At 36.7% G+C, this 20019-nt stretch overlaps 1 protein-coding gene across 1 annotated transcript in view; it reads right to left on the bottom strand.

Annotated features, from left to right (window-relative positions):
* LOC126236934 (uncharacterized) overlaps window positions 1-20019 on the bottom strand; it is a 557773-nt gene that overhangs the window by 81034 nt on the left and 456720 nt on the right. Inside the window, exons 9-15 of the mRNA XM_049946620.1 lie at window positions 19683-19891; window positions 15754-15870; window positions 12688-12801; window positions 11463-11561; window positions 11272-11364; window positions 10972-11165; window positions 3363-3546 (exon numbers count right to left, since the gene is read on the bottom strand). Coding sequence (XP_049802577.1) covers window positions 3363-3546; window positions 10972-11165; window positions 11272-11364; window positions 11463-11561; window positions 12688-12801; window positions 15754-15870; window positions 19683-19891 — 1010 coding nt within the window. The remainder of the gene's footprint in view (window positions 1-3362; window positions 3547-10971; window positions 11166-11271; window positions 11365-11462; window positions 11562-12687; window positions 12802-15753; window positions 15871-19682; window positions 19892-20019) is intronic.

Raw genomic sequence — 20019 nt, 5'->3', positions numbered from 1 at the left:
CCACCAATTAAATGATCAAATTTACAGACTGTCAACTTAACAAAATACGAAACTATGTAAAACTGAAAACAGTAACTGAAATGCTCTACCTCCAAAACAATGAATAGCATTCAAGAAAATTTCTCACTTTCACTTTACACTGAAGTTTTAGGTTGTTTACATCTCCATATACATTGTGCAAACACTGCTGTTTATGTCAGAGGCTACATATTACTAAAATTGGACTACTCCCATCTATTCTGTTTGTGGATGAAGTGAGAGAAAAATTAGCATGCCTCTCAAGCAGCATACACTGTCTTACTTTATTCCCACAATCCCTGCATGAAATATATAACGAAGCAGAAATCAACTGAGCCTCAAACGGCAAATTTCTGAATAAACTCAATAACATTTGAAAGCATCAACGTCAACTTCTTTTTCAAAATAAGTCCATTTTGGTTCTGTACAGACTATACTGACCAGTTATATTTTAAACAGCACATCACTGACAGGCTGTACAGATAAAAACTCTAAACACTGCTACAATACTAAAATTAAATTTCCTTTTACCCCTTCCTTGCCCATTTTCTTCCTCTTTCATCAATGGATACATTGCTCGACCTACAGGCAGAGTAAACTAATCATCTTTAAGCAATATATAATAAGTTTTCATGTCATCACATTCAGGTTGTAACAATCCTAGGCTGCTATTCTTTTTCACAATTGAATTGATCATGACCATGAATATAGACTACAGGAATTATGACATAATGTGTCATCCCTGAACATGTAAAAGAATTAAAAATACCAAATGCTTAGTTTTTGTGTGTTACTAACAAAATAAAAGAGAGTTGTGCTGAATTCAACATGTATCTGTACAACAAAAGAACACATGCTAAAACTTACACAAAGATGCACCACTATTAGACAGATGAAACAGTGAGTAAGTGATTACACAAATGAGTATGAAGTAACTGTGTATCACATACTAAAAGACAGTAAATATGTTCACATAAGCAACCATGAGCATTGAATAAAAGTGATTACAAAAAAACATCATGTTGTCACTGAAAATGTAGAAAGCAAAAATAACTAAACTGGATAATTTCAGTTTCGTGTTGACAACTAAAATCTACCTGTGTTATATTTGCTACTACTGTGTGCAATAAAAGAAGAAATAACAAGTGGTTGCACAAAGCTATATCATCATTAAATAGATAGTAAGTCAATGATAAAATAAAAGATATTGATGTAAAAACATTAGCTGATGGTTGCATCACCATTATGTGGAATAATGTGATTATGATGACACAGTTTGGTGTAAGCAATGTCACCTGTCCCATTGTTATTGTGCACAGTTGTCTTCTAAACTTATGTTCATATCTGTTTTTCCAGTGTTTAGATTAGCTGTGTAGTGGTTATTACCCTTCATACATTCTGTGCTTGTACATAACAGTAGCAAGTCTCACACAGCTAAATTTTAATTGTCCATACATGACACACTATCCAGTTTAGTTATTTCATCTTTCCACATTTTCAATGACAATACATTTTCTTATAACTGCCTTTATTCACTACTCAGTCACTTTTTGTGAGCACATTTACTGTATTGTTGTTATGTTGTAATTGATTCATCATTGCATAACCAGTTACTCACTAATTTATCAATCTAAGTGTCCGTGCAACCTTGTGTAAGCTTGGGCATCAGTTGTTTTATTGTACAAACATGTAGCACATTCTGTGCAGCTCACTTTTAGTTCATTAGCAATGAACTTTTAGTTCATTAGCAATGCACAAGAATTACCCAGTTCAATTATTTAAACAATTAATGAGAAGACACTGTTTGTTGTAACTACTGTCATTCTGTATGCAAGAGCACTGTGTTTGATCACAATTCCTGGTCCTATTGTATTCTACACAATTACTTCACAATCGATTACATAATAAGTTGTATGGCATTAACAAACTAACGACGATACAGCTTTGTGTTAAAATCTGGTGCTTGCTCTCTCCCACTGTATATTATTGCTACTAATTTAACACCGCTCACTTGCATTTTTATTACCTGTGAACAATAACCACCTGTTTGGTTACTTCAGCTCTTTTACATTTTCAAGGACACTGTGTCTTCCGTAACTATGTCATTAATTATTCATGATTGTTCTGTGAGATCATAGTTACTGTTCCTGATATATTTTACATAATTATTTTGTAACTGTATTTTATATTTATTCACTTACTGCCATAGCTTTCCAGTGATGATGTAGTCTGTCAACTGGTCCCTTGTTATCATGCGTAACTGTGTTGTTAACTTTCATTCGATTGTATTTTTCATATGTTTGGATTAATTGTGCACTCTCCAATATCAGTTTTGTATTTATGGTTTTTTCATTGCTCGCTATTATTTTGATCACAGAGTCGACTATTTTACTCAACAAAGGCCACTACTATGTTTAAATGTTTGCCTCTGCCAGGGAGCAGTCCTGTCTGGGCAGTTTACTGTATGCAGCATGACATGAGTGCCTGCTGTACTTCTTCCAGGCAGTCAGCAGAATGTTTGGGATCAGTGTTTTTTGGTTTGGTCTTTGAGATTACATATGATAACAGGACCATTTGTATCATGACTGAAGCACAACTCAGTGATGATTTAGTGTAAAGCTGTTATCAGTGAGCTTCACCTGTAGTTTGAGCCTAATTTTCTCTTTTGTTTAGTTGCAGGCAACCTGAAGATGTTTAATGAACAAAGCTTGTCATAACACAATAGCAAAATTAGTGTGTAATTATACAACTGAGATGGTTTCCACCAATCATTAATAGTATGGACGCTGTTCCATGCCCACAGTGTGTGTCAAGATATAAATACTGAAAGTAGATGTGTTGATAAAAGATTCAGATTCAAAAATTTCATAACAATACAGAAAACTCACTAAACAGAGAAATCTGCTTTTACTTTTACAGACAGACTTAGTGTATGTACAACAAATAGGGCAAGTCAAATGCTTGCAAGTTGCTGCAAAAAGCAGTAGTGTATAAATGTAAAACATTGTCTGACAGAAAACCACAAACTATCCAATACGAACAGCTCCCCTTTCACTACATAGACATGTGAAACCTGAATGGAGAACGTTGTAAGAGACTGGATAAGCAAAGCTCATCAACTCCTTTGCTAAATGTTTTGAATTTCATTGGTACGAGAATGTAATACCAAAACTAAAGAACAATGTATTTCCTACAACAAGGAGTTTAACTGTTACTTACAAATATGAAATCTTCTAAAAAATTTCATGAACATATGGGATATGATCTGAAACATTTATGTCTGAAATATCAATAATATCACATATATGCATAATACTCTGAGTTAATCCAAAAAGGGTAGGTACCTTCCTTGACTTTCCTATCAGTCTTGATTTCAGTGACTTGTCTTTTGAAACAAATGTTGGGCATCTCTCCAGGAGAGGGCTTAAATGTGGTCCACGAAGCATAAATACTTTGGTCATAACTGTTGCCATTGCAGCAGCCATTGTGAAACGCCGATTGTCCACATTATCCTTTTCTAGGTCCTCTCTGCAAAGAAAAATTTCACCTTGTATACACATCAAAATGTTTTCTCTTACTACTAAAAAATTAATGCCAGAAATAATGCTTGGCTTTAAAGAGAACACCTTATGAGCAATAACTCATATAATGACAATGTGTATCATCTCAAAAATCAATCTACAAATTTATGATTCTACATTTTCTGTTAACATGGGGTATGAAAACAAAAAGAAGTAATATGCCCCCCCCCCCCCCCCACACACACACACACACACACAGCCACAAAAAAATTAGACGCTTCCTATTCACTCAAGATTTATTGCTGCAACAGTGTACACTGACCGCATAAAACGATTATTATAGATCAAAAGCACAAGTGGTTCTGCGGTTCCAGGTATCGACCCATGCTGAAACGCCTAGAATAGCACATGGTGTAGCCTCCATGGGCTGCAATGCAGGCCTGACTCTAGCAGCCAGTCTATTGTACAGATGGTGAATACTGTCCTGGGATATGTTATGCCATGTCTGCTTGACCTGTTCACATAGTTCTAAAACAGTTGTTGGTTAATGACTTGGATGAGTCACTTTTCTTCCCATCATATCGTACATGCGCACGACTGGAGACAAGTCCGGAGATTATCATGGCCAGAGAAATTGCCGCACATCTTGCAGAGCATAAGAGAGAGAGAGAGAGAGAGAGCATTATCCTGTTGGAGCAATACATCATCTGCCTGTTCCAAGAATGGCAAAAGAACGGGTCTAACACCATTCTGCATGTACCAAGTGCTGGTTAGTGCCCCCTCCAGAAACACCAAAGGTGAATGAGAGTTGCAGCTTATCGTACCACAGACCATGAGGCTTGGAGGTGGGCCTGTGTGTCTTGCACGAATGTACTGTATGAGACAGTGCTCACCATATCTACGTCATATACGCAAATGACCATCACCTGCACAAAGGAAGAATCTGTTTTCATCATTGAAGACCACAGCAGACTGTTCCATCTTCCAAATGATCCTCTGACAGCTGTGGCACGAGTGGCAGATGGGGTAGAAGTGTGCATGCTCATACTCCCACTGCTAATAACTGATTCTCAACAATTTGTGTTGACACATCTGGGCTCACATGTCCTCTTATCTGTATTTTGGTAGCTGTATGATCTGCTACTTTTGCCCTTACAATAAGACGATCCTGGCAGGCATATGTGCTGTGTGAAAATCGAGAACCTCACCTACGGGTGTGAGAATGTTCATGTGACCACTGCTACCAGCATCACTGCACAACTGATGCAGCACATCCAACTTGTGTGGCAGTTCTTCAAAAGGACTATCCTGCCACTTGGAAGGCCACAATTTCATGCCTTTCAAACTCAATCAGTTGGCTGCAGGAAGCAGAGTGCATCTACAAGGCATGACTGCCTGCTTACTTCAAACATCTGCACACAGTGAATATTCTGGCTGTGAGCATTTCTTATTAAAGGGTAGATACAGATGGTCTTCTGGTAGCTGTTCCACTACACTATCTGTTGCCGGATGACGTTAAAACCATTATCAGTGCACATCTACTATCCCCCAGGTGGCATATTCCATCATCGGATTAAAATCAACATCATCTTTCCAGTTTGTGTGTGTGTGTGTGGGGGGGGGGGGGGGCGTACACACACACACACACACACACACACACACACACACACACACACACACACAAGCAGCTGAACAAAAGAACATTCAGTTTTTAAAACTTTATGAAAGTTGTTACTTATCTTTCAGGAAACAGAGCTAGCCTATGCAGCAATAAGTATATTTTAAGGGTATAACAGGGTAATACCCTGCAGAATTGAGGTGATGATGTAGGACAGACAGTACTAAAACTGCTTATTGAGAGTGCTGTTTACTTCTCCAAAATTTACAGCTGTGAAGTCACTGCACATACAACAAAAATTTAGACATTGCTGTACCTTTCCCAATGACTATACCACATAACCTACACACACTGTGTCATTGTTCTGGAATTTTTAGTTACTGCTCATTCATGTATGAATATGACAAGCAAAATGAATTAAATGAAAATAAACAAAGACAGGATAATCGAGGTGAGACAATATATCGATAGATAGTGAATATACAAAGGATCAAAGGGTCACAAAGATTTTTTCATATTTAAATGCTGCTTGGAAACTGTGTTCTGGGTCTAAATAACAATAATAAAATATAAACCTTTTCATTACAATTATGATTAAAATGATTTGTTGATCAATGGAGAAGACACAATGTCAACAGAAAGCACATAAGTCAAATATCCGTACTAACTTGCGTAATCCGCATTGACGAAATAGATTGTTTTTCAATAAATTAATGATAGTGGACAAACAAAATAATGATGAAATAGCTATGGGAGTCACTGAGAGTAGAAGTTGTCTTTTTAATGTATGAACAGACCTGAAGCACTGTATGGTCCCTGCCCTCTTCTAGTGAACTCTGAGTATTAATGGACTATAGAGTCCCTTTTTTTATTACATTAATTGTAGCAATATAGTCATACTCACATTATACTCACAATGGCTGCTGGTTGAAACATAAAAGTGCAAAGTGGGGAAATTTGCAGAATGAAGGTTACAGATATATCAGGAAGATAAATTAGACACTAATGGTGGAGAAGGGTTTATAAAAGAAATTAGCAGAATATTACATCTAGTCTTCTTCTTCTTAATTGTTGCTTGGGCCTTGGAGACCATACACGTTCTCTACATTCCCCTTCCAGTGATCCCTGTTCCTGGCTTTTGTAGTCCATTTTCCTTTACTCAAGCCCATTGCCACTGCATTCTTGTCGATGTCATACTTCCATCTGGGTCACAGCCTTCCTCACTTCCTTCTACCACCCTATGGATCCAGAGATTGCTACTTTAGGTAGTCGTTCCTCCTCCATCCTAATTACATGTCCGGCCCACATCAGTCTCCTCCTCTTCATCCTTTGGCTAATATCAGACTGTTGATATAGATCCTTCAGTTTCTGGTCTTTAAGTATTCTCCACTCCTGAGTTTCTGAGTCTCTCTTTGGTCTAAAAATTTTCCTTAATATTTTCCTTTCAAAAATGTGAAGCTTTCTGACCCACAAAGAGCTACTGGCAGAATTACACTCTGATATATCCTAAGTTTGAAGCTTCTGGAAACAGCAATGCTGGATAACACATCTCGTAGACCAAAATAAGCTTTATTTGCAACTGCTATCCTTGCTTTACTATCAATTGCCTTTTTATTCTGTTCATTGATAATGGTCCCCAAATATTTGACGGTGTCTACTCTTTTAAAAGTGAGATCATCAACTGTCAGTGGACCACCATCATTGGGTGCCTTGCTCACAACCAGGTACCCTGATTTTTCTCATTAATTTCTAATCCTGCTTTCCTTCCAATGTTTCTGTAGGAACTTGTCATGAATTGTAGTTCTTCTTTGTTTCCACCTATTAGGACAATATCATGTATTTTATTCCTACCCATCTTTAATCCAACTGGGTTTACTTTTTGGTGTTCTCTACCTATCTTTTCTAAAACCAGTTTGAAAAGTATTGGAAATAAAGCATCTCCTTGTCTAAGGCCTGTTCTGACTTCAAACTCCTTTGACACTTCTGTCTTGGTCTTTACTTTGCACTACGTTTCCTCCAAGCACATCTGTACTAGGCATATTAACTTTCCAGGAAACTGAAACTCTTTGAGAACCCTGCTTATTGTGCTCCCGTGATGCTGTCTTAAGCTTTTTTGAAGTCAACAAATACCATGTGGATGTCAACGTTATGTTCCCATGCTTTCTCAGTTATCTATCAGAGTGTAAAGATCTGATCAATAATTGACCTGTCTCTCCTAAAAGCACGCTGATAGTCACCTATAATTTCTTCAGCTAGTGGTGTCACTCTCTTGAGTAGACACTGTGATAGGATTTTGTAGATTACTTTAAGGCGGGAAATTCCTCTATAATTATCACAATCCTGAGGGTCATTCTTTTTTAAATGCGACAGGCCTGTCGTCAGGCATTTTCTCCACACTTTCCTTATATTAAATCTAGTATAATTAAAAATCTATCTGACTACATACTCATGTGGGTATGAATAGCCAGTGTTAATGAACTCAGATTAATCAAAGGATGTTTCGAGAAACTGCCTGATTCGAACAGATCCGTTGTATAGTCATTCAGAAATTGGATGCATTCGGTAGTCATACTGCTCCATTAGGTGAAGAGAGAAATAATTTATACAGCTCTCATTTGCAAAAAGACTTGTTCTTTTCGAGAATCTCATCGAAGAGATTCAGATTAGTGAACATGATGATGTTACAATGATAATGGTTACCACCAGTGACAGGTTTATCAAAAAGTCTATAGCAGTATTTGATTTTTTTAGTTGATAAACAGTCACTAACAGTCCATGTAAAAAATTGATTGACAGCATTTATTTCAAATATTACACAGAAGAGTTATGGAAAAAACTGAAACACGTCATCAGCAATACTCTTAGCAAGTATGACCAAGGAAGACAGACTGAAAAATAGCAAATCCATATTTATAGCATTTGCAGTATTAGACGAACCTTTTGACTTTATTGACAGGAATTTACTCTTTGCAGTCAGGAGATAGCAGTGATAAAATACAGGGAGCGAAAGATTATTTAAAACTTGTACAAAAAAGGGACTGCAGTTGCAAGAAGCACTAAAGTAGGCAAAAACTGAGATAGAAATGAGACAAGATTTTACGCATTCCCTGTATTATTCACTCTGCACAGTGAGCAAACAGTAAAGAAAACCAGGAACAAATTTTGAAAATGAATAAAGTTCAGAGAGAAGAAATAAAAACTTCGAGGTTTGCATAGATATTGTGATTCCGTCAGGGATGTAAAAGGATTAGGAAGATGAGTTGAACATGATAAATAATATCTTACAAAGAGTTTGTGCAATGAACATCAACAAAAGTAAAACAAGGGTAAAAGAATGTAGTCAAATTAAATTGAATGATGCTGAGGGAATTGGATTAAGAAGTAAGACACTGTAAGTAGTAAACCTGCTTTGATACTGAGGTGAGAAGTTAACTGATAATGTAAGCAGCCAATGAAATATAATGCAGGCTTGCAACAGAATGAAAAAACAATTTCTAAAAAAGATATATAAGTTAATTTCTATTATTAATTTAAGTATTATGAAGTATTTTCTGCATTTATTTGTCTGTACTCTAGATTTGTGAAGAAGTAAAGCAAGGTACGAACAGTATATACAAGAATAGAAGCTTTTGAAATGTAGTTTTACAGAAGAATGTAGAATATCAGAAGGGTTGATCAAATGACTAAGAGACACCGATTAAAGCAAGAGAAAAGACTTGTCTGACTGAAGAGACTGGTCAATACAACACACTTGAAAGTATCAAGGAACAGGTGATTTGGAAATAGAAATGGAAGGAAGTGTTGAAAATAAAAACTGTGGCAGACCAATGCTCAAATATAGTACACTGGTTAAAATGGATGTAGGTTTCAGAAGTTATGCAGATGTGAAGAGGCCTGGGAGGATAGACTACTGCAGAGAGCACATCAAATCAATCTTTGGACTGAAGACTGCCACCGCCACCGCCACCACCACCACCACCACCACCACCACCACCACCACCACCACATTGCAAGTTAATTGTGCACCTCTACACCATATTTTTGTTGGGTCAGTGACCAAAAAGTTTTCCATCTAGTTTGAATATCACGCACTCGGACCCGACAGACACTAAGTTCACAGCAACATACTACATAGAAGAATAAAAGATTTACTAGTAACCCTAGGGACAGAATTCATTCTCCACATTCCATAAAATTCCTGCAACTTACAACAATGCACGAAACAGCTTGCTGATGACGAAGTATGAACTATGCAGTGGTATGAAATATTCATCTGTATTATTACTGATCTTTCCAGCAGCAACAATATATGTTAAGTTGAATTCCCATTTTATAGTAATTGTGACTCTCAATCTTACATTGCCTAATTGGTACCATTTGACATTTAAACACAACAGGTGTTGTTTTATTTTGTTCCATGAGCAGCAGGGCAAGACACTGGCAGTCATCATATCCGAGAGAGAAGTTAATGTCAGCTGGCATATTCGTCATCAGATTCACAGCCAGAGGGGGTGAGGAAGATGACAAGAGTTTCAAGTTCCTGCTATGCCTTTTTTAACAAAGAATAAAAATAGATATAATTTGTATTGTAAAACTTTCAGTCGGTCTTGTGATTTTGAAATGTCAAGAGTTGTAATTCAATCTTGTTATGAAGTTGCACAATCCATTATGTTCCAATAAAACTTTTATGAAGTTGTAAGAACTGATTTGAAGACATCAGTGTTCTGATTTAGCTTGAAAATTTCATGAAGAGAGTCGCTGAAGGAGTGGTACTGGAAAAAGTAAAATTTAAGATGAGATTCAAATTGACGCTAACAAAAAAATAAATTTTATCTTTGGTTTCTTAAAATTTGTGCAAGTGAGCAAATGGGCTTAATTAATCTGATTGGTAATACGAAACCAGTTCAAAGTGTCAACTGATACTGAATTTTTTTTAGTTAGAATGTTCTGAACAGTTCAGTGAAATGAGTCCTAAAATTTAAACCTAATATGCATATAATCTAAAAGGTGGATATTAGGTTTCAGAGACTATACCATTCAACTGCATGGAAGAAGCTATGCTCTCTGAGGAAAACATACTACGCAGATGATAAATAGAAAGTTCTTATGTTTGAAATTTCGTGATATTATACGCCCATATGTCTCTGGTAAGTGAAGAATATTTCAAATTAAAGAATCAATGTTTATAACTAACGAATGCTAACTAGATGTTTTTAGAGAACAAAGACATTGTGACTAGCCAAGCTGATGGATTGTAAAATAAAATTACTGCAGTTAAGCAGTATCTGTGGCTCAGTATAGCTATGAAAAATCAATGAACCCAGTCACAGCTGATTTCAAAATTGGTTTGTGAAAATAACAGCATTTACATAGTACATTACGGAACTAATGCCCACATTCAAAAAACAAAAGCATATAAGAATCTGATAATGTTAAATTATCTTCAGATGTCAGTGAGATAGGATCTTCATGGGTGTAGCTCACGATCTGACCAATAGTAGGTATGTCATTTTAGTTATGTCAATGCTGGATGAATAACGTTTTATCCCATGTTAAGAAGGTCATTCCACTGCAATTATTGTCTTCCAAAACAAAAGGTGTTGCTGCAGCCCTGGAGTTCCAGTTATATATTCAATATTATGGACACACAAAAAACAAATGAATGTAAATAAAGCAAAAACTGACAGTTGTCTCTTCAACATAAACATCATTCATCTACAATAAAACAGCGAGTATTAGGAAATGAGAAGTAATGCAAAATTCAATCCATGTAACTACGCATAATCTTTAAAGTGGACAGAATTTGTAACTCACTTGTAGGATTCCATAATAGAGAGAAGTATCTCCTTGGCTATCTCCATCTCCTTGTTCCTGTCATTAATGCAGTCATGGAGCTGTGTTTCCTGTGCTCCAAATAAAGAACTCAGTCCAGCTGTTCTCTTCTGCTGAAAATCTGCCAGCTGCTCATTAAGTTCCTCTTTTGCTTTTTGTCGTGCCTTCCAGAAAACCTAGGAAAATATTGCCCATTGAAAAAACTTACACTATAGTGAAACAGTTATTTTAGATCTGTGAGACAAATAGACATCAATATGAGCTGTAGATAACTAAACTTACTTTTCTAAGGATTTCTTCTTTGTCAGATTCCTTTAACAACACTTCATCTATTTCCCTCAGCACATTCTCGTCAACAGTGCTTAATGTGAGAGGCTATGAAACAAATAAATAATATTTTTAAAGAATTATTTCATGTGGTAACTGTCACCAAGAGTGCATTCAACTAGAAAAGATATTTATAAGATACTTACAGCATTAGGTACAAGGAAACTTGAATGGATCTCATATGCCCATTTCTTCATTTCTTTGGCATTTCCTTCTTTGTAAATATCAGTGATCAAATAGAAAAGCTGCAAATAACAAATAACCTGGTAAGTTGGTTACGAGTATTCACATATTGTCACTTGAGTCAAAAGAAAAACAATTACATGGCAAGCATCTGTACCCCCACTTTTTTTAATCTGAGAAGGGTCCTTGGAATGATACAACAAAAGGACAGAAGATGAGATCACCCAAAGACAGTCATCAGTCACTTTCTAATATTTTTTAAAAAAGACTTTTATTTTCTAGTTATCAAGTTTCTGTGCTACTGTAGATGGTGGTTATATGAGCCAGCAGTAGCTGAAAAGCTGGCTAATGGAAAAGTAAAAGTTATAACAGAGCACTATAAAATGACTGGCCACATTTTCCATTTAACCATTCTACCATTTTAACCAAAATTATGCTGTTTAGTATACAGAATGGATAAGACAAATTTGCTACATAGTATTTTGTTTTACTTGTCAAAATATTTTCCATCTCACATTTTCAGCTGATACAAGTACACAAGTGTTCCCCAATCAAACACAGCAAAAATTAATAATGAGCAAAAGAACCACACAAACTACCACAACCATAATCAACAACACCATTGCTGTTGCTGCCAATAGTGTAGCTACTGTAAGTATGGCTAGGGGATACTCTGTATACTCTTCTGTGTATGGTATACAACAGAGAATAAGAAAACTGAAACAAGTTATTGTTGATGTTCCACCAGTCCAGAGCAGACTTTTTGTTCCATTAGTTTTCTTCAAGGTACTATGCAGTACAATGCTGCTCTCATCACACATTATGCAATTCTTTAGGCTGGGTTACAATTATTTGAGCAGCACAGTTTCAAAGTTAGCCTCATAATATTTTTATTTACTACAGAACAATGTGGAACTGTTGTACTCATAAAATCTGTGTCCCAAAGAACATTCAGCAGAGCTCAGATATCAGACCGCTTACACGAAGAGTTGGTGTTGAGAACTGTAATCCCTTAATGGGATATCTGATTACTAGTTCATCAACTTCGACTGTTTCCAGGAAATAGATATAACACTTTCTATAAACAATGTCTCACTTTGTAGTATTTCAGTCACTGTTGTAATCTGTAGGAGAGTAAGAAAGATTAGGGAGTAACTTACACCTTATTTATTACAATTTAAGACTTACCAGGCTTGAACAATCACTGTTAGAACGTAAATAGTTTAGAAATACTGCCAAATGCGCTTTATAGTCCCTCAGTGTACTGAGGCTCTTAAAGGGCCCATGATCTTCCAGATGACCCTGTAACAGATAATATACAACACAATACATGCAAACTAGAGCATTTGATAATATGTCATAAATTTACAAAAGGGGGAAGTTTTGCAATTTTCTAACAATTCAAATTCTTCTGATATCATTCAATATCACCACTAGCTCAGCAGGAGGATGATTATATAAAAACAGTATTACTGGAGTTTTACAATTATGTGGGGCTCATGTCAACTTTCTTAATAGCAGCTGGGCATTTGCCCCTATGGCCAGAACATTTCTATTTAATCCACTGCATCAATTCTTGTAGTACCTTGATGTTCACAAATGCATACTGCTCGAGGTTGGCCAGAAAGCTCTAACGGTTGCTTCAAAAAAAAATTTAAATAAGTAACTAAAGTTATATACTTAATTTATTGTTAGTTGGCAGATACATGTTTGGTACAAATTGCAAGCCCCATGCCAGAGTACTGCAGAACACTGGTATATGAGGTAAAACAAAAATTGTGCAATCTGTATGGAGTGGATTATTGTGTATTAATCCTTTTTGCATTTCAAGGGGAACAACAACATTATAATCCTGACTGCATTGGTGGAAGAGCACAGCAACAAAGCATCATTATACGACACAGTGGTTAGGTAGTACAGACACTTCCATTCTGATCAAACAAGGATGAATGATGAAGAACCAAGCAGCAGACCATCTCTCTGTGAAGAACTAATCATCATAAGAGAAGTGGAGACCCTGGCACTTGTAGACAAGTGCATCACTATCGAGAGAAATAATGGAAAAACTGAAAATCAATCATGGATCAGTTTATAACATCTTGCATGACATTTTGAAAGTCACTATCCACAGGGTTTCGCAACTGCTCACACCATTTCATAAGCCTGCTAAGCTGAGGTAGCAGTGGTAATGTTGCAGTTGAGTTCGGACAATAGTCAAGTGCCAAGAGTATCACCATGAGCATGAGATAAAACAACAAAGAAAGCGGTGGCTACATGTCTATTCACAATCACCGAAAAAGGCAAAGAAACAACCACCATGGGGCAAGATTATGCACAGTGTTTTTTGGGATTGCCATGTTGCAATGCCACCTGATAAATATTGTAAGGGGGTTAAGTGTCACAGGAGCATACTACTAAAATTTTGTAATGAGCTTACATGAGAGTATAAGGACAAAGCACTGACGGAAGTAGTCGAAAGATGTGTGTTTCTACTCAACAACAATGCCCCAGCACATTATGCACAGGGCACAGATACACACATACTGCTTCTTTAGGCGTTCAAATTTTGTTTCACTCCCCTATTCATCTCAAATCGTAAGCAATGATCTATTCCTTTTTTCCTGGTGAAGAAATCATGTGTGGCATTTCCAAACAGATGACAAGGACCTTTTCCTGAACAGCCAAAACAAAGACTTCTGCAACCAAAGTCTCAGTCAAGTCATCTATCATTCTGAAAAATGTCTTGCATTGAAAGGAGAACATCTAGAGAAGGTCTAACACCATCATTAACGTTCATAGTGACAGCTTGGCTTTTTAAAAGTTTATTACTAAATCTTTCTGGAAAATTAGCACATCTCATTTATAGATAAAAATATACAAGGCTATAGACATTGCCAAAAATATCAGCAATTTTCAATTTTTTGTGAAGCCTTTTCAAGTTTCGTAATACTCAAATCAGAGCTTTGAACAGTATATTGACATTCGCTAAGTTCAGCAGGGTTTGATGTCACCTATACAACTACTTTTGGGTGTCTCTTATCTACAGTCTGTTATTGTCTCATTTTTGCAATTACATCTCAATACAGAAAATTGAATAAAAATATAATACAAAAATGTTACCACTTTAACCAAATCTTACTCGCAGGTTTCTCTCCACTTACTGTTCCTTGTCAGAAATTCACATGCCTAAGAGTTTACAATCAATATTTCTTTTTGACTTATTCAATATTATCACATTACCACTTTCCTTGCATTACTGTGTAACTTACTCCTCCTCACGTGTGTGTGTGTGTGTGTGTGTGTGTGTGTGTGTGTGTGTGTGTGTGTGTGTGTGTGTGTGTGTGTGTGTGTGTGTGTGTGTTTTTTCTATCATTATCTATCATAGGATGTCTTTGTTGCTTTTCTATTTTTGTTCTTAAAAGTTACATACCAAAATCTGTGTGTCATTTTGAAAAATATTTACACCATGAGTGATACCCAGTTAAGACAAACGGGAATAAAAGCCTTTGAAATTTGGTGCTACAGAAGAATGCTGAAGATTATATGGGAAGATCGTGTAACTAATGAAGCAAATACTGAATAGAATTGGGGAGAAAGGACATGCGTGGCATAACTTGACTGAAAGAAGAGACCAGTTGATAGAACACATTCTGAAAGACCAACGAACCACCAGTTTAGTATTGGAGCGAAGTGTGGTAGGTAAAAATTGTACTGTGACACCAAGAGATGAATACAGTAAGTAGGTTCAAATGAGTGCCTTGAGACAAAGAATCATAGGACACAATGTTTCACAATAATGTGGAAAATTACTGTCTCTTAGGTCAATATTTTATGATCCACTACAGTTGAGATACCAAGTTTGGCTTTAAAAAAAGAAAGGGAGAAAACACATATATAATCATACCCAACACCATCTTCAGTGAAAGAAGTTGGTCAAATCATACAACTACTTAAGAACAAGAAGGTTGCTGGAAATGACTTTTAGCTAACTCTTGGTGTGAGCTGATAATGATGCAGTCAACAAGCTGACTGAAATCATTCAGGATGTCTGGAAAGTAGATAATTCATCATCTGAATGAACATCAGCTTTAACACACCACTTTCACAAGAAAGGAGTCTTAATCATGAGATAAGACAGTCTTTTACTGCAGTTTTCACACTTTATCAATAATTTGTTATTTGTAATAAAATACTGTAATGATACTAATGATTAACAATGAAAAATTTATGTATCACTAATGATAATTAACTTACAACTTCTTGGTCTGACATATCGTCATCTTCCATAGATATTATACGTTCTTGCTGTACAATGGTTGCATACTGGCAGCTGTTTCGAACCGATGGTGAATCTCCATCATTTGTTGGTGTCTGTAATGAAAATAAACATAATACTAAAAAAATAAAGCAATTAAAAACCTTCTCATCTTCTCTCTCTCTCTCTTCCCTCAGCAGGTGAGGCAATGGAGGGGATATTAGGAGAACAGATGGAAGAAAATGATGGTACACAGCTAGGAAATACAGTACCAGTGTGCAACATGCGGGTGCATCCAGGTGTCAAAGATCAGACTAGGTGACTGGGGGAAAGTGAAGGATCCAAATTGGGACAAATGCATAAATAAATATTAATAAAGAAAGGTTGTAAGGGGGTGAGAATTGATGGAGTAGAAAAGCTGCAGGAAGTATGGAGTTGATGACGGAGAAATGGCACACGTGGTGGAAAGAAAATGGAATGTAGCATGGTGTAGGGCTTCTACATGGGGAATGGGAGATAATGGAAATTGATATCAGAGGATTTTGAGAATAAATCATGTTGCAGGGAGAGTTGGTCATGGTTGGAAACACAGAAGAGATGATATACTTCATTTCAGGACTGGAGGAATATATGATTAGGGTATTCCAGTCTTGGATGGTTTGAGTGAAAAGGGGTATGCTTATCAATGGTTAATGTGCAAGTGCATTAGAAGTGTTGGGTGTATATTGAGATAAGGCCTCGGAGAACTTTTCTGGGCAACACCTTATCACTCCAACCATTCTTCTCTGTTTCTCATCATTTCCTCCGCCTGATTGCAGCTTTCTCAGTCCATTTCACTGTTGCTACACTTATTATATTAACTTTTTGTTTACAATTTATTCTTTGAAACTTCAAGAAATCACTGTAAAAATTTAACTGTCTAACATAATTGGGTTTGTTCTCTCAAAATGTATAGCACTTTTTTTCATTCATTTCTTTAGATAATCTGTTCCCTGCAGCATGTTTCCATCAGAGATACTGTTTCCACTTGTTTTTATATCTGCATATCCATGACATCTAACTACCTTTTGCCTCACAACTGCCGAAAAAATTCAATGACCAAAATCCATTTAGAAATAAAATTCAAAAAAATTAATTTATGTAAACCAACGAAACTGAAGTAATAAAATAACTGAGCAAATATATTATTAATTATGAGAAAATAGAATGAACAAGGGAAAGTACTGGGCAATGAAGTCATATCGAAGAGTGGAGCAAATGGGTCACACATAATAATAGTTCTTCAACGCTCTACCAACTTTGAATAAAGACTACTTAGGGAAGTAGGAGACATTCCAGCAGTAAACACACACAAAAAAAAATTAAAAATGTATGTTCTTCTTGCACTACCCAAACTTTGTACATAAGGTTCTGTGCATCTTGATTTCACAAATTGGGTACTGTAAAGGATGCTATGATTTACACATTTTTTATTCTCACATTCCGTACTTGTAAGATTGTAACATAACCAAAACTTTGAAAAGAAATGTCAGAGAATGAAAAACGATATTCCCAAAGAGGGACACACATTACATAATAATGGTTCTACATTAGTTATGATATGAGAGTGTAGATATTCATGAGGATATGTTCACCATTCACTGATCAGATATAAACATTAGAGAAATCTGATTAAGCTTATGTTGCAAGCAAATAACACAAGTGCCAGGACATAGTTTGATTGGTTAAACAGACAATATTCCCTGAACCTCTATACAAACTACAAACAGAACCAAGGGCTTAATGCATCCAGTATAGCAACCTAAATTACGTAAGAAGTCGTCCAGTGGTGTCTTACCTTTTTAGCTGACTCAGTAAAGGGAGAATAACCTTGATGAAAAAGGTAACAAGGACACTGAAAATGAATGATAAATACATTCAAACAATGGAAACTCCAGGTAGGAATACCAACAATGTAGGAAAAGACAGATTGCTACATGCCGCGTGCGGGCGCGCGCCCACACACACACACACACACACACACACACACACACACACACACACACACACACCTGCCAACTCCAGCATCTCAGGCCAGAAATCAACATCATGTGGGATGCAAGCAGCAATCTAGATGGGGTGGGGAAGGGGAAGGGATAGTAGTGTACAGGTAGGGAGATAGAGACGAACACTGCCTGCAGGAGTGTGCACAGACTAGACTGCCAACAGGTGCAGCGTCAGGAGTTTGTGAGGCAGAGACGTGGGGAAAAAAGGAGCAAAAAAGGAGAGAAGTGAGAAAAGACGGGTGGATGCATTGACAGAGGGCTCCATATAGAAGGGGTGGGAGATGAGAATGGGGAGGAGATGATAGGACAGAGGGGATAAAAACTTTTGGGTGGAGGGTATTAACATTTGTTGAGGCCAGGATAATTACGGGAGCAGAGAATTTGTTATAATGGTAACTCCTATCTGTGCAGTTCAGAAAAACTGGTGGTGAAGGGAAGAATCCAGATAGCTCAGTTAGTGAAGAAGCCACTGAAATCAAGTGTGTCATGTTCAGCTGCATGCTGTGCCACAGGGTGATCTACTCTGCTCTTGGCCACAGTTCGGAGGTGGCTGTTCATTCTTGTTTACAGCTGGTTGGTAGTCATCCTGATATAAAAAGCTGTGCGGTGATTGCAGCAGAGCTGGTAAATGACATAGCTCCTTTCACAAGTGGCCCGGCCCCTGATGAAGTAGGATAAACCTGTGACAGAACTGGAATAGGATGAGCTGGAGGTTGTTGTGGCTGGGATGATTATGGGAGCTGAGAATGTGTTGTAATGATAACTCCTATCTGTGCGATTCAGAAAAGCTGCTGATGGAGAAGAGGATCCAGATAGCTTGGGTAGTGAAGCAGCCATTGAAATCAAGTTTGCATTAAGCTTGCATCCTACGTGATGTTGCATTCCAGCCTGAGATGATGAAGTTGGCAGTTGCAATCTGTCTTTTCCTACATTGTTGACAGATACATTCACTATATGTGAGTTGTAGACAATACAGCAGTAATAACAGATTCAAAGGAAGACCTCCCTCAAATGTTTAGAGTTTTATATAAGTGATTAGGGATGTTTAAGGTAAAATAATCATCAAAAACAAAGATTAAGAATATTTAGAAATATAAATAGGTAGAAAGACAAACGTATACACACAGCAAATAGCAAAACTGTATAGCTTTGTAAAATTTACAAGGTAAAATGAATCCTTTGCTAAATGACTACACTGTCACTGAGAAAAGGAAATAACTTCTTGGTATATTCATAAAAAGTTTATCAAATAATGGCTATGAAATGCAAATATCAGATAAGTGATGAAGTATAAAGTTGAAGTAAGTGATACCTGGTTTGGAGATTGTTCACTAAGAATAGCGGGGCGATAAGTAAAATATATCACCAAATACTGAGTGAAACACCAGTGGAGAGACAGTTAAAGTGATTCTGAAATGGTACACTAAGCTAGCAAAGTATCAGCTCAACATCTTTCATTCACATTTTAAGAGGCAATGTACTGGTAAAAAAAACTGAAAAGGGGCAAAGAAAATTTAATTTAGAAGACACTTTTTTTTATGAAACCAGGAGTAACACATGTCAAGAAGAACATTACTTAAAACTGCAATCTGTGACAGCTCCAATGAGGTTAACTCTAGGGTACCCATAAGTGAATTCATGAATCCCTATGAAGCCTCAAGTTACTTGTGATTAAGCTGTCTTATAGTGATTTAGTTCACAAACTTGAACTAATGATTGTGAGAACTCACTAGGTGCCTCAGTCTCTTCTAACAAAATGAATTTCATGTGACATAGACTACACACAATCTGCATTTGAAAGATTACACCTTATAAACCTTTTATGTTTGGAACAGTATGATAATCTTCCAACGTATATGGATGTGCAAGAGTGACGTACATACCTCACTATGTGGGTGACTGTCATCTTCTGCTGGGAAAGGTGCATCAGATCCTTCAATATTTGTTGAACTCCCACCATAGGGTGGAGGAGGGGTACCAGGAGGTGTGGCTCTTGGAGACTCCATATTACAACTACTTCCAGTACTCTTCGAACGCTTGGAAGCAAATGAAAGGTCTAGCATAGACTCCGAGGCTATTAATTGCCTGGAAGCTGCAAAAACAAGGCACATGTGCTACATATACAGATACATTACAGAGACATTCATTGTTGTAGAATTGTTTATTAAGACAGGCAGCAAGAAAAACCAGTTCCTTCCACTAATTGAATGAAAAAAAAAA

Source organism: Schistocerca nitens, chromosome 2 (assembly GCF_023898315.1).
Source record: "Schistocerca nitens isolate TAMUIC-IGC-003100 chromosome 2, iqSchNite1.1, whole genome shotgun sequence".
NCBI classification, from domain to species: domain Eukaryota; kingdom Metazoa; phylum Arthropoda; class Insecta; order Orthoptera; family Acrididae; genus Schistocerca; species Schistocerca nitens.
This window is presented reverse-complemented; position numbering and strand designations above follow the sequence as displayed.